A 14,927-nucleotide genomic window follows, 5' to 3' on the forward strand; every position below is an offset into this window, starting at 1 on the left:
CTATATTTGAACAGTAACCATGCATTTTCCTTTTTAAATAAATACATTAAAAATGTCTTTCTCTTCTTTCTACATGTGTAGATATGTCTGCTGCCAGCTGTCTGCTATCTGAAGATAAGTTTCGGTGCTCCATCTGTCTGGATGTGTTCACTGATCCAGTCAGCACACCATGTGGACACAACTTCTGCAAAAACTGCATCAATGAACACTGGAACAGTGATGTCCAGTACCTGTGTCCACTGTGTAACGAAATGTTCAACACAAGACCTGAGCTTCACATCAACACATTGCTCTCTGAGATGGTTTCTCAGTTCAGACAGGAAGCTCAACAGAAAGCCAGCAGCAGCAGCTCAGAGCAACAAGCTGCCAAACCAGGAGAAGTTCCCTGTGACGTCTGTACTGGAACCAAACTGAAGGCCCTGAAGTCCTGTCTGGTGCTTCTGGTGTTTCTGGTGATTCCAGTGTGTCTGGCCTTCATCCACTGTGAGGTTCAATTCAATATTCATGACATTTGACATATAAATAAATAACATACATAACTAGAGGGGATGGTGGCAGTAAGTAGATTATGGTAATAAGAAGTATATTTTATAAATGTCTGTCTTTATGCTAATGTCCTACCTGTTGGGACAGGAAGTGACATTGTTCTTTTCTCCCAGGATGAGGGGTTATTTCTTTCTTTCTGTTAGACTTCAGAATTAGGGACAATTTTTTCATACATTTTGAAAAGTATTCCTCTCTAATATTTCTGTAGTTATGGCATCCTTATAGAAAGTGTAAATCTATCTGTAAAGCTCTTGCATAACAATGACAGCAGAACATGTGTCATTGTCACCTTCTGTCTCGGGTTATTCTCAGTTACTGTGGTCAGATATTCTGCCTCAGTATACTGTCTGTGTAAGGCCAAACCTATTTCTACTTTGTGTTGTTAGCATGTATTATCATTCCAATAAATGATGTATTTTTTGTTCTTTGGTGTTCCACCAGCCAAAGACTGGACAGAGGTTGGCGTCTGTCCATCATATGAGGGGTCTGTGGTGAAAGCTGTGGCTCAGCTGGAGGAGACGCTCAGTAAACACATGAAGAATCTGTATGAGGCTGAGCTGAAGAGGGTCCAGCAGTATGCAGTGGATGTGACTCTTGATCCTGATACAGCACATAGCTTGCTCATCCTGTCTGATGATGGGAAACAAGTAAAACTTGGTGATGTGTGGAAGAATCTCACAGACAACCCAGAGAGATTTTTTCCTTGTGTTAATGTTTTAGGAAAGCAGAGTTTGTCTTCAGGCAGATTTTACTTTGAGGTTCAGGTTAAAGAGAAGACTGACTGGGATTTAGGAGTGGCCAGAGAGTCGATCAACAGGAAGGGAGAAATCACATTGACACCTCAGGATGGTTTCTGGACTATAGGTTTGAGAAATGGAAATGAGTACAAAGCTGGTAATAGTCCTTCAGTCGATCTCTCTCTGGAGTCTCAGCCTCAGAAGGTGGGGGTGTTTGTGGATTATGAGGAGGGTCTGGTCTCCTTTTATGACGTAGATGCTGCAGCTCTTATCTACTCCTTTACTGGCTGGTCCTTCACTGAGAAACTCTACCCATACTTCAGTCCTAGTCTTAATGATGGTGGTATAAACTCCGCCCCTCTGATCATCTGTCCTGTCAATCAAACTGTCTGAGTCAATACCAGGATGCTGATTGATTAGAGACCAAAACTGATCAATTCTAAATGAATAGTTTCAGTTAATTATGGTAACAAATGTATATTCAGCAGTAATGTACAGTGTGAACTTGTTTCCATCAATAATGATTAATGCAGACATTCTTTTATGATTTATAATATAATTATTTCATGTACGTTGGAATTGACCTTAAACTTGTCTCTTTACTGCTTCAGTGTCTCCATGATTGATTCATTAACCTCTTCACTGGTGATGGATCCATCATGACAAACACACGTGAGGAACAACTGAAATCTAAAATCTAGTGTTCATCTCAAAGTTTGTAAAGATACCAAATATGTCAGACTGTGATTTACAGAAATGTGTCGACACTGATGGACAATATGTGAAGAATTTAGTTTGTTGTTTGATGTAATGACAACAATAAAGGTCATGTGGCTTCATTCCTGGTGCATGGTGTATGTGGGTCTGACCAACATATATTATATACAGTTAGCTGGTTTATACTACTTTATATACAGTTAGCTAGTTTATACTACTTTATATACAGTTAGCTGGTTTATACTACTTTATATACAGTTAGCTAGTTTACACTACTTTATATAGTTAGCTAGTTTATACTACTTTATATACAGTTAGCTAGTTTATACTACTTTATATACAGTTAGCTAGTTTACACTACTTTATATACAGTTAGCTAGTTTACACTACTTTATATACAGTTAGCTAGTTTATACTACTTTATATACAGTTAGCTAGTTTACACTACTTTATATACAGTTAGCTAGTTTATACTACTTTATATACAGTTAGCTAGTTTACACTACTTTATATACAGTTAGCTAGTTTATACTACTTTATATACAGTTAGCTAGTTTATACTACTTTATATACAGTTAGCTAGTTTACACTACTTTATATACAGTTAGCTAGTTTATACTACTTTATATACAGTTAGCTAGTTTATACTACTTTGTATACAGTTAGCTAGGGGTGGGGGCCTCATGTTGCATCTGCAAATCTTTAAGTTTTTATCAAACATTTTTCAGGTTTATAGAAGTTATAAATAGTTAGTTACATGAAAACCTCAGCAGTAAAAACTGGCTGCCTGCACAGTTCAGTGTTTGGTCCAAAACTTTTATTTTACTTTAAATCTAAGGCCGTGTGTGTTTGTTTTTTATCATCTGTTAAAAAAACATTATTAAACTGAGCAACACCTTTTCACATGTCTAACTCCTCCCATCTATTAGATACAGAACAACCTTTAATCCATGATATCTGACAATAAACCTTTTAATGACAGGAAGGAGCAACACTGGAAAAGAGCTGCAGTCGAGTCTCTCCACTTCTGTCCAAATATAAATGAAACTGAGTTCATCAAGTCTTTCTCAACAACACAGCAGAGTCTCTGCCAAACACTGGTGAGTACAACTGATCATATTTAATGTTTCAACAACCAGCTTTAACACAGGAGACAGGAAGTTCATCTCTTTTCATTTCATACTGACACTTGTGAGATTGTTTACAGTATAACTGCAGCTGCTTTTACACACTCAGTAAAAAACACTTTAAGTGTTTTTAAGTCTCTGTCAGTTCTCAGGACTTTTGTAAAGTGGAACTGAACCTCTGTGGTTTGGAGTTTAGCTTCACTGCTGTTTCCTGATCTTTGACTATTTACCGATCACTCCCTACAGACACATTCTGTTTCCTGTAGCTGTTTCACATTAAAAGCTTTTCACTGGTGAACTAGCAGGACACTTTTATTCTGAAGCAGCAACAGGAAATAAAATGTGTTTTGTCACCAAGTTAGCAAAAGCTTTGTTAGCAGTGAGATTCTTCAATAATAATTCTTCTCTACAACAAGATATGAACATATTCTGTGATATTTTATCAGTGGATCAGATTGTATTGAGTAATAGTAAAAGCACAAACAGCCACAATGAGCTGTTAGATAAAGAGCTGCAGATGAGTCTCTGACTGTAGTTTGTACAAACCAGCACACGTCCAACATTAAGTTTTGACTTCTTCCCACTCTGTTTCGGATGTGGTTGACATTGCATTGTATCATGTTTTCTGTTAGGTGTAAGTTCACTGTTTTCTTTTTTATGTTTGTTTTTTTTTTTCTTTCTTTCACACATTCGAAATAAAATAATCAAATCAACAAACACTTTAACTTGGCTGTGAAATCCTGGAGAAGATCTTTGATTAAATTGGTTAAGATTGCTCAAAGCTTGATTTGATGAAAGTACTTCTAGCCCTATTGAACCATGCCATGTTTAATTCTAAATTATTTTACCTAATATAATGCACTGTATTTGAACAGTAACCATGCATTTTCCTTTTTAAACAAATACAATAAAAATGTCTTTCTCTTCTTTCTACATGTGTAGATATGTCTGCTGCCAGCTGTCTGAGATCTGAAGATAAGTTTCGGTGCTCCATCTGTCTGCATGTGTTCACTGATCCAGTCACCACACCATGTGGACACAACTTCTGCAAAAACTGCATCAATGTTCACTGGAACAGTAATGACCAGTACCTGTGTCCACTGTGTAACGAAATGTTCAACACAAGACCTAAGCTTCACATCAACACATTGCTCTCTGAGGTTGTTTCTCAGTTCAGACAGGAAGCTCAACAGAAAGCCAGCAGCAGCAGCTCAGAGCAACAAGCTGCCAAACCAGGAGAAGTTCCCTGTGACGTCTGTACTGGAACCAAACTGAAGGCCCTGAAGTCCTGTCTGGTGTTTCTGGTGATTCCAGTGTGTCTGGCCTTCATCCACTGTGAGGCTCAATTCAATATTCATGACATTTGACATATAAATAAATAACATACATAACTAGAGGGGATGGTGGCAGTAAGTAGATTATGGTAATAAGAAATATATTTTATAAATGTCTGTCTTTATGCCAATGTCCTACCTGTTGGGACAGGAAGTGACATTGTTCTTTTCTCCCAGGATGAGGGGTTACTGTATTTCTTTCTTTCTGTTAGACTTCAGAATTAGGGGCAATTTTGTTTTTCATACATTTTGGAAAGTATTCTTCTCTAATATTTCTGTAGTTATGGCATGCTGATAGAAAGTGTAAATCTATCTGTAAAGCTCCCGCATAACAATGACAGCAGAGCATGTGTCATTGTCACCTTCTGTCTCAGGTTGTTCTCAGTTACTGTGGTCAGATATTCTGCCTCAGTATACTGTCTGTGTAAGGCCAAACCTGTTTCTAATGTGTGTTGTTAGCATGTATTATCATTCCAATAAATTATGTATTTCTTGTTCTTTGGTTCTCCACCCACCAAAGACTGGACAGAGGTCAGCGACCATCCATCATATAAGGGGTCTGTGGTGAAAGCTGTGGCTGAACTGGAGGAGACGTTCAGTAAACAGATGAAGATGCTGATTGAGGCTGAGCTGAAGAGGGTCCAGCAGTATGCAGTGGATGTGACTCTTGATCCTGATACAGCACATCCTAAACTCATCCTGTCTGATGATGGGAAACAAGTAAATAATGGTGATGTGAGGAAGGATCTCCCAGACAACCCAGAGAGATTTACACTTTATGCAATTGTGTTAGGAAAGCAGAGCTTGTCTTCAGGCAGATTTTACTTTGAGGTTCAGGTTAAAGAAAAGACTGACTGGGATTTAGGAGTGGCCAGAGAGTCGATCGACAGGAAGGGAAACATAACACTGAGCCCTGAGGATGGTTTCTGGACTATATGTTTGAGAAATGAAAATGAGTACGGTGCTTGTGAAAACCATTTAGTCGATCTCTCTCTGAAGTCTCGTCCTCAGAAGGTGGGGGTGTTTGTGGATTATGAGGAGGGTCTGGTCTCCTTTTATGATGTAGATGCTGCAGCTCTTATCTACTCCTTTACTGGCTGCTCCTTTACTGAGAAACTCTACCCATTCTTCAGTCCTAATCCTAATTATGGTGGTAAAAACTCCGCCCCTCTGATCATCTGTCCTGTCAATCAAACTGAGTCAATACCAGGATGCTGATTGATTAGAGACCAAAACTGATCAATTTTAAATGAAAAGATTCAGTTAATTATGGTAACAAATGTATATGCAGCAGTAATGTACAGTGTGAACTTGTTTCCATCAGGATATGATTAATGCAGACATTCTTTTATGATTTATAATTATCAATATTTTATTTCATGTATGTTGGAATTGACCTTAAACTTGTCTCTTTAATGCTTCAGTATCCTCCTCCATGATTGATTCATTAACCTCTTCACTGGTGATGGATCCATCATGACAAACACACGTGAGGAACAACTGAAATCTAAAATCTAGTGTGAATCTCAAAGTTTGCAAAGATACCAAATACTGTATGTCAGACTGTGATTTAGAGAAATGTGTCGACAATGATGGACAATATGTGAAGATTTTTGTTTGTTGTTTGATGTAATGACAACAATAAAGGTCATTTGGCTTCATTCCTGGTGCATGGTGTATGTGGGTCTGACCAACATATATTATATACAGTTAGCTAGTTTACACTACTTTATATACGGTTAGTTTAGTCCAGTGGTTCCCAACCTAGGGGTGGGGCCCCTCCAAAGGGTCAGCAGATAAATGTGAGGGCTGCTGAGATGATTAATGGGAAAGAAGAAAAAACAAAGTTCTGATACACAAACGTGTTTTCAGTTTTTGGACTTTTTCTCTAATCTTTGATTTTTGCTGAAATATTGGATCATTTGAACATTTATTGAAATGAAAGCATGTGAGAAGTTTAGAGGGAAGAATCAGTATTTGGTGGAGCTGTTAACAACTCATAGACATCTGAAATGTGAGCCGACTACACACTGCTGACTGGTTTCATCTTTAACAATGTGTTGTATTTTAAAAGCTTGTTATATTTTCCATTGTGTCAAATCTGCATCTGAAAAGTAACTAAAGCTGTTCAATAAATGTAGTGGAGTAGAAAGTAGCATCACATGGAAATACTACAGTAAAGTACTAGTACCTCAAACTGTACTACAGTAAAGTACAAGTACCTCAAACTGTACTGGAGGAAAATTAATTACTTTAATGTGAACTATGGACAGAGTCAGGTTTCCTCTGTTACAGTCTTCATGCTTACATCCTGACAATGTGAAGAAATGTTTGTCCAAAGCAAAAAACACAGTTTGATAAAGTATTTTTCCTATATGGTGGTTTAGGATTTAAAGGACCAGTGAGCAGAATTTAGTGTCATCAAGAGGAACGGACTTGGCAGAAATTAATAATGGTTGTGTTTTTGTTACCTTAGATACCCCTTTTCCACCGAGCTGGAGCTGGTGCTGGTTCAGAGCCAGAGCCTGACTAAACACTGGTTCTTTGCTTTTCCACCGCCAAAGCTTTAGCCCAGAGCCTGAGAACGGCAGCCAGAGCAAGCACCAACTCTTTGCTGGTCTAAAGCAAAAACCGATTACGTCAGCGGACTGGGGGAGGGGTTACCATTTTATTAGCCGGCTAGCGGGGCTAACGTTTATTAGCCGGCTAACGGGGTTAACGTTTATTAACAGACTAACAGGGTTAACATTCATTAGCTGACTAGCGTGGCTAACTGTCATTTACAGAGGGTTAAAGATTTGTCTTCTACTTCTTGTTTTTCTTTTTCTTCTTCTTCGTTTCTGGCAGGCTAGATGCCTTGCGCCATGTTGCTGCCTCTCACTGGTGAATAATGGAAGTTCTTCAAAGGCGAGTGCTGTCTACGTTATACAGTGACGTAATCGCATGGCTGCTTGCTGGTGGAAAAGCAACAGGTTCATAAGAGGTGCTTGGATTAGCACCAACTGAGCTGTTTGACAGGGTTTTTTTGTCTCCACAGAGCACCACTGGAATACCAAACCACGTTCTGTCCTCCAGAGGATACTTCTTCGACAACCCTCGTCGGTATGACAGCGATGATGATCTGGCGTGGAGTATTCCTCCTCAGAACGGGTCAGCCAGGTACAAACATCAGTAGCTTCATATTTCACAGACCTGAGAGTGGTATTGATCTTCTGATGTAAGTCGAGCAGGAAACAAATAAGAGTGTTTCCCAAAATGTTCCTTTAAAGCAGCTGACGGTCTCTCATCTCTTTGACAGTCTTTCATCGGACTGCTACGACTGGGGCAGCCGCCACAGCAGCTTCACTGTGCACACCAACAGCAACGAACAGCATCTGACCCAGGCAGGGAGTTCCTGTCCTCTGAAAAGAAGCCAATGCGGAAGTAACTTAGAGCTGCATTCTATCAAAAGGCCACCAGGGGGCGACCGTTTCTATACAAGTCAATGGAGAATTCACCAACTTCTCACTTGATTTCTAACCTCAGTAAACGTTTTCAAAATGTGTTTATGGTCTCAATCGCTAGTTTAAAGCCTTCTTCAATGCAGTATGATGTTCATTTGGGACATTTTGGCCTCCCTGATTTTATATGTGACGATAAAGCAGGGTATGCATTAGGGCGTGGCTACATCCTGATTGACAGGTTGATTGACCAATGTCCTTGAGATCCAGCCCTCACAACCAATCGCAGCCTCCCCGCTCCGCCGTTGGTCCCGCCCATATGTCCGCCCATGGCCCCGCCTCATGCCCATATAAGTAGAATCCGTGTTCTTTTTTTCCCAGCATGCACCTGAAATTTTTAAGATGGCGCTGCCTAGATTCGATACCATTGGCTTCCGAGCAGCAGTCCACAAACCAATGGGTGACGTCACGGATGTTACGCCCTTTCTTATATACAGTCTATGATCTGACCAACAGCGCCGCCGCCGGAGAGCTCCACCCCTACCCATAAACCCTCTCTCCACTGTACAGCATCACTCTGCATTTTGACACCGATCAGTTATTGTGTTTGTTTATATCGCTGGTTAATGAATAGTGTAGCGCCCCCCGCAGGCCTATAACTGCAGTTAAAGACTTCTTCATCAATTTGAGGGCTGCAACTAAAGATATTCAATTTACTATCAGGACTAAAACAATGTAACAGTTGGAAACTAATTCATGTGAATTTGGTTGCAAATTCTGAGCATGTTCAAGACGGCTTAAAAGTTAAACTCATTCTTAACTTACAGCCTCAACTTAAAGCAACCCAACCTGCTGATGAAGACCATGTGATGTGGTCAAAAGCCAGTGGTGGAATGTAACTAAATATATTTACTCAAGTACTAAGATTTCAGATTGTTAAAGATTCATCTTGTGGATCACAAACTGTTTGTGGATCATTTTTGGGTTTTTGCATTTCTTTGTCATATTTCAATGTCTCTAAGCTGTTCCACCAAAGAGACATCTCCCTTCACATAGTTTTAAATAAAGAGTCACAAAGAGGTAAAAATCTACACAAACATGAGATAATCAAGTTTAAAGAAAAGACCACGCAGGTTTAAATCCTGCTTTGTGGCTTTATCTACAAATCCAGGAATAAAATGTTGGTGTAAAAAGTTATTTTAAAAACTAAATTAATAGTTGCAGCTTTGAAAATGAGCTACCACACTAAAACCTGAAAATGGTGAGTGGTTTATAAAGGCCCATTAAAGGTGCATTACAGCAATTTAGTATTCCACTTTTTTTGGTTGGCTTGTGAGGGTCACATTAGATAAAGAATCGTCTATAGAAGTTGAGACATCTTGTCCTTTATCATGTAGTTTGGGTTAAAAAAACCAAACACTTCCTTCATTGGATAATGTCTTTAATTAGAGTCTTTACATCTTTAAAACTCTGCTATGCTGTCCTCACTAAAAGTGGTTGCAGGCAACGTGGTCTTTAGCTATACAGCTAGCTTAACACAAATATTTCTCTCAATTTTGATCCTCCTGAAGTAAATGTCAGCACTACTACATTAGTGAAATAAGGAAAATAGAAAACCAAATGTAAACAATTATAGTGCAATCTCTAACACAGAGTCACCAATAAACTAAATATCCGAAAATATTGTACCTTAACCAAATACAATTGTTAATATAACTGCAAACAGAACATAACTTACAGATGAAGCCGTTTTGTAGGCTTTAAAGCACAGGATTGAACAGACAGCTGCACTATGCTGCTCACTTTCTGAGTGTGAGGAGAAAAAGACCTTGCTTACTTCCTGTTACCCCAATATTTACTGTGAGGTCACTTCCTCCTGAATCCTGCTATTCATAACTACCACCAGATGGAGCCAAATAAGACACAAAACTCATTACAATGATTTCAATACAACTCCACATCTGCAGTTAATTTATAACACAAATCTCATCATGGTCATACTCTTGATGACGAGTAAATTGATTTGCTTTTATTTATTTTACATTAAACTCTTTGACGGCTTCAGCATGAGAGCAGCTCATACTTCTTAATTAGACCAAACATCGAAGCCAGAATACAAACGAGTTCATTTCCTGTCCCGAGTGATTCAAGAAAAGTAATTTCTGCTCAGTTTCTTGACTGTTTGAGACAAAAGCTTGTAAAGTTAAATTCATCATAATCTACACACAAACACACTCAATATCCTGTAAATATGTCAATACACAGACAGCTGATGTTTTTCGATATACACCTCAAAATATTTAATTGCGGGCTGAGTCTTAATCTCACTTCTTTGAAGAGTTTTTTTTAATGTAAATTGAAAGATTTTAAGAATTGTAGAAAAAGTTTAGTCATGACCAATTTCACACGGTTACTCCATTTGACACTATTTCATTTTGCAGGTATTTGGTCATAAACCAAAGTGTTGGACAAACTGAAATGTCGACCAGATGATTTAACCAGACTGTTAATGTTCATGATGTTCACTGTTAATGAAAACATACAAAACTTTACTATTTTGTTCTGGCTGGAGATGAAAGCTGATCTTCACTCACACTCGTCTCTGTCTGGACTGACATTCAGAGATGCTGCCAACATGTTTAGCATCGCTAAAAATCTTAAAAGAAGCTGGAATATAATTTTTAAAAACACCAAACTGTCAAAAAAAATCAGAATAAATAATCAAAAAACTGATTTCAAGACTCAACACCTCATTAAATTCTCATTTGATGAAAATAAAACTTGTGAAAACTGACTTTGCTTTGCAGCGTTCAGACAAAAGCTTGAATTCTATATTTCTAACAGACGCAGGTTTTGTAATTATTTGTACAGCTGAGACGATTGTATTTTGTTGTTAAGCTTTTTTTTTGTGTTCGTGGTCGTGTGTTTGTGACGTGTTGATACGAAAACACTGACAATAAAATGACAGGTCATGAAAACAAACATGCTTTTTAATATTTCTTCATTAATTCATTTAAAAAGTATTACAGTAAAAGTACTGCAGTATTATGAGTGATGTAGTATGTAGTATTACAGTAAAAGTACTGCAGTATTATAGTGATGTAGTATGCAGTATTACAGTAAAAGTACTGCAGTATTATAGTGATGTAGTATGCAGTATTACAGTAAAAGTACTGCAGTATTATGAGTAATGTAGTATGCAGTATTACAGTAAAAGTAGTGATATATTATTATATATGACATCATTAGATTATTAATAGTGAAGCATCAGTGTTAGAGCAGCACGTTACTGTTGTAGCTGCTGGAGGTGGAGCTAGTTTATACTACTTTATATACAGTTAGCTAGTTTATACTACTTTATATACGGTTAGCTAGTTTATACTACTTTATATACAGTTAGCTAGTTTACACTACTTTATATACAGTTAGCTAGTTTATACTACTTTATATACAGTTAGCTAGTTTATAATACTTTATATACAGTTAGCTAGTTTATACTACTTTATATACAGTTAGCTAGTTTACACTACTTTATATACGGTTAGCTAGTTTAGTCCAGTGGTTCCCAACCTAGGGGTGGGTGCTCATGCTGCATCTGCATGATGTCAGAAAACAAAAAACTTTCAATTTGTTGTTTTTGGTGAATTAAAATGAAAAAGTTTTATAGAAGTTATAAATAGTTAGCTACATGAAAACCTCAGCAGTAGAAACTGGCTGCCTGCAAAGTTCAGTATTTTGTCCACAACTTTTATTGTACTTTAAATCTAAGGCAGTGTGTGTTTGGTTTTTATCATCTGTTAAAAAAAACACATTATTAAGCTGAGCAACACCTTTTCACATGTCTAACTCCTCCCATCTGTTAGATACAGAACAACCTTTAATCCATGATATCTCACAATAAAACTTTTAATGACAGGAAGGAGCAACACTGGAAAAGAGCTGCAGTCGAGTCTCTCCACTTCTGTCCAAATATAAATGAAACTGAGTTCATCAAGTCTTTCTCAACAACACAGCAGAGTCTCTGCCAAACACTGGTGAGTACAACTGATCATATTTAATGTTTCAACAACCAGCTTTAACACAGGAGACAGGAAGTTCATCTCTTTTCATTTCATACTGACACTTGTGAGATTGTTTACAGTATAACTGCAGCTGCTTTTACAGACTCAGTAAAAAACACTTTAAGTGTTTTTAAGTCTCTGTCAGTTCTCAGGACTTTTGTAAAGTGGAACTGAACCTCTGTGGTTTGGAGTTTAGCTTCACTGCTATTTCCTGATCTTTGACTATTTACTGATCACTTCCTACAGACACACATTCTGTTTCCTGTAGCTGTTTCACATTAAAAGCTTTTCACTGGTGAACAACAGGATGCTTTTATTGTGAAGCAGCTACAGGAAATAAAATGTGTTTTGTCACCAAGTTAGCAAAAGCTTTGTTAGCAGTGAGATTCTTCAATAATAATTCTTCTCTACAACAAGATATGAACATATTCTGTGATATTTTATCAGTGGATCAGATTGTATTGAGTAATAGTAAAAGCACAAACAGCCACAATGAGCTGTTAGATAAAGAGCTGCAGATGAGTCTCTGACTGACGTTTGTACAAACCAGCACACGTCCAACATTAAGTGTTGACTTCTTCCCACTCTGTTTCGGATGTGGTTGACATTGCACTGTATCATGTTTTCCGTTAGGTGTAAGTTCACTGTTTTCTTTTTTTATGTTTGTTTTTTTCTTTCTTTCACACATTCGAAATAAAATAATCAAATCAAATCAACAAACACTTTAACTTGGCTGTGAAATCCTGGAGAGAATCTTTGATTAAATTGGTTAAGATTGCTCAAAGCTTGATTTGATGAAAGTACTTCTAGCCCTATTGTAACATGCCATGTTTAATTCTAAATTATTTTACCTAATATAATGCACTATATTTGAACAATAACCATGCATTTTTCTTTTTAAACAAATACATTAAAAATGTCTTTCTCTTCTTTCACTCTACCTATGTAGATATGTCTGCTGCCAGCTGTCTGAGATCTGAAGATAAGTTTCGGTGCTCCATCTGTCTGCATGTGTTCACTGATCCAGTCACCACACCATGTGGACACAACTTCTGCAAAAACTGCATCAATCTCCACTGGAACAGTAATGACCAGTACCTGTGTCCAATGTGTAACGAAATGTTCAACACAAGACCTGAGCTTCACATCAACACTTTGCTCTCTGACATGGTTTCTCAGTTCAGACAGGAAGCTCAACAGAAAGCCAGCAGCAGCAGCTCAGAGCAACAAGCTGCCAAACCAGAAGTTCCCTGTGACGTCTGTACTGGAACCAAACTGAAGGCCCTGAAGTCCTGTCTGGTGCTTCTGGTGTTTCTGGTGATTCCAGTGTGTCTGGCCGTCATCCACTGTGAGGCTCAATTCAATATTCATGACATTTGACATATAAATAAATAACATACATAACTAGAGGGGATGGTGGCAGTAAGTAGATTATGGTAATAAGAAGTATATTTTATAATTGTCTGTCTTTATGCTAATGTCCTACCTGGGACAGGAAGTGACATTGTTCTTTTCTCCCAGGATGAGGGGTTATTTCTTTCTTTCTGTTAGACTTCAGAATTAGGGGCAATTTTTTTCTTATATTTTGGAAAGAATTCCTCTCTAATATTTCTGTAGTTATGGCATGCTGATAGAAAGTGTAAATCTATCTGTAAAGCTCCCGCATAACAAAGACAGCAGAACATGTGTCATTGTCACCTTCTGTCTCAGGTTATTATCAGTTACTGTGGTCAGATATTCTGCCTCAGTATACTGTCTGTGTAAGGCCAAACCTGTTTCTACTTTGTGTTGTTAGCATGTATTACCATTCTAATAAATTATGTATTTTTTGTTCTTTCGTTCTCCACCCACCAAAGACTGGACAGAGGTTGGCGTCTGTCCATCATATGAGGGGTCTGTGGTGAAAGCTGTGGCTCAGCTGGAGGAGACGCTCAGTAAACACATGAAGAAGCTGTATGAGGCTGAGCTGAAGAGGGTCCAGCAGTATGCAGTGGATGTGACTCTTGATCCTGATACAGCAAATCCTGCACTCATCCTGTCTGATGATGGGAAACAAGTAAACTGTGGTAATGTGTGGAAGAATCTCACAGACAACCCAAAAAGATTTTCTCCTTCTCCCTGTGTGTTCGGAAAGCAGAGTTTGTCTTCAGGCAGATTTTACTTTGAGGTTCAGGTTAAAGAGAAGACTGACTGGGTTTTAGGAGTGGCCAGAGAGTCGATCAACAGGAAGGGAAAAATCACACTGAGCCCTCAGAATGGTTTCTGGACTATATGGTTGAGAAATGGAAATGAGTACGAAGCTCTTGATGACCCTCCAGTCGATCTCTCTCTGAAGTCTCGTCCTCAGAAGGTGGGGGTGTTTGTGGATTATGAGGAGGGTCTGGTCTCCTTTTATGACGTAGATGCTGCAGCTCTTATCTACTCCTTTACTGGCTGCTCCTTCACTGAGAAACTCTACCCAAACTTCTGTCCCTTTATGAATCATGGTGGTAGAAACTCCGCCCCTCTGATCATCTGTCCTGTCAATTAAACTGTCTGAGTCAATACCAGGATGCTGATTGATTAGAGACCAAAACTGATCGATTTTAAATGAAAATATTCAATTAATTATGGTAACAAATGTCTATTCAGCAGTAAGGTACAGTGTGAACTTGTTTCCATCAATAATGATTAATGCAGACATTATTTTATGATTTATAATATAATTATTTCATGTATGTTGGAATTGACCTTAAACTTGTCTCTTTACTGCTTCAGTGTCCCTCCATGATTGATTCATTAACCTCTTCACTGGTGATGGATCCATCATGACAAACACACGTGAGGAACAACTGAAATCTAAAATCTAGTGTTCATCTCAAAGTTTGCAAAGATACCAAATATGTCAGACTGTGATTTAGAGAAATGTATCAACAGTGGTGGACAATATATCAAGATTTTTGTTTGTTTGTTGTTTGATGTAATG

At 38.1% G+C, this 14,927-nt stretch overlaps 2 protein-coding genes across 2 annotated transcripts; both read left to right on the forward strand.

The window, feature by feature from the left end:
- Nucleotides 1–4,944: 4,944 nt before the first annotated feature.
- Nucleotides 4,945–5,952, forward strand: LOC128378732 (E3 ubiquitin-protein ligase TRIM21-like). Its single transcript, XM_053338318.1, has one exon. It carries the CDS (start codon nt 4,945–4,947, stop codon nt 5,677–5,679), a length of 735 nt encoding a protein of 244 aa, XP_053194293.1. The 3' UTR covers nt 5,680–5,952.
- A 1,399-nt stretch (nt 5,953–7,351) lies between these two features.
- Nucleotides 7,352–14,492, forward strand: LOC128378743 (E3 ubiquitin-protein ligase TRIM21-like). The gene is made up of 4 exons (XM_053338330.1): nt 7,352–7,396; nt 7,499–7,620; nt 7,760–7,831; nt 13,931–14,492. Exons 1-4 carry the CDS (start codon nt 7,352–7,354, stop codon nt 14,490–14,492), a joined length of 801 nt encoding a protein of 266 aa, XP_053194305.1.
- Nucleotides 14,493–14,927: the final 435 nt, after the last annotated feature.

Source organism: Scomber japonicus, chromosome 2 (assembly GCF_027409825.1).
Source record: "Scomber japonicus isolate fScoJap1 chromosome 2, fScoJap1.pri, whole genome shotgun sequence".
Classification (NCBI taxonomy): domain Eukaryota; kingdom Metazoa; phylum Chordata; class Actinopteri; order Scombriformes; family Scombridae; genus Scomber; species Scomber japonicus.

Excerpts from the sequence above, each read along its gene's own strand:
- LOC128378743 (XM_053338330.1), top strand. The coding sequence starts at position 7,352 with ATGGAAGTTCTTCAAAGGCGAGTGCTGTCTACGTTATACAGTGAC. Across the intron at positions 7,621-7,759 it reads CCTCAGAACGGGTCAGCCAG|TCTTTCATCGGACTGCTACG; the intron begins GTACAAACATCA and ends TCTCTTTGACAG. Across the intron at positions 7,832-13,930 it reads CACACCAACAGCAACGAACA|GAAGAGGGTCCAGCAGTATG; the intron begins GCATCTGACCCA and ends TGAGGCTGAGCT.
- LOC128378732 (XM_053338318.1), top strand. The coding sequence starts at position 4,945 with ATGTATTTCTTGTTCTTTGGTTCTCCACCCACCAAAGACTGGACAGAG.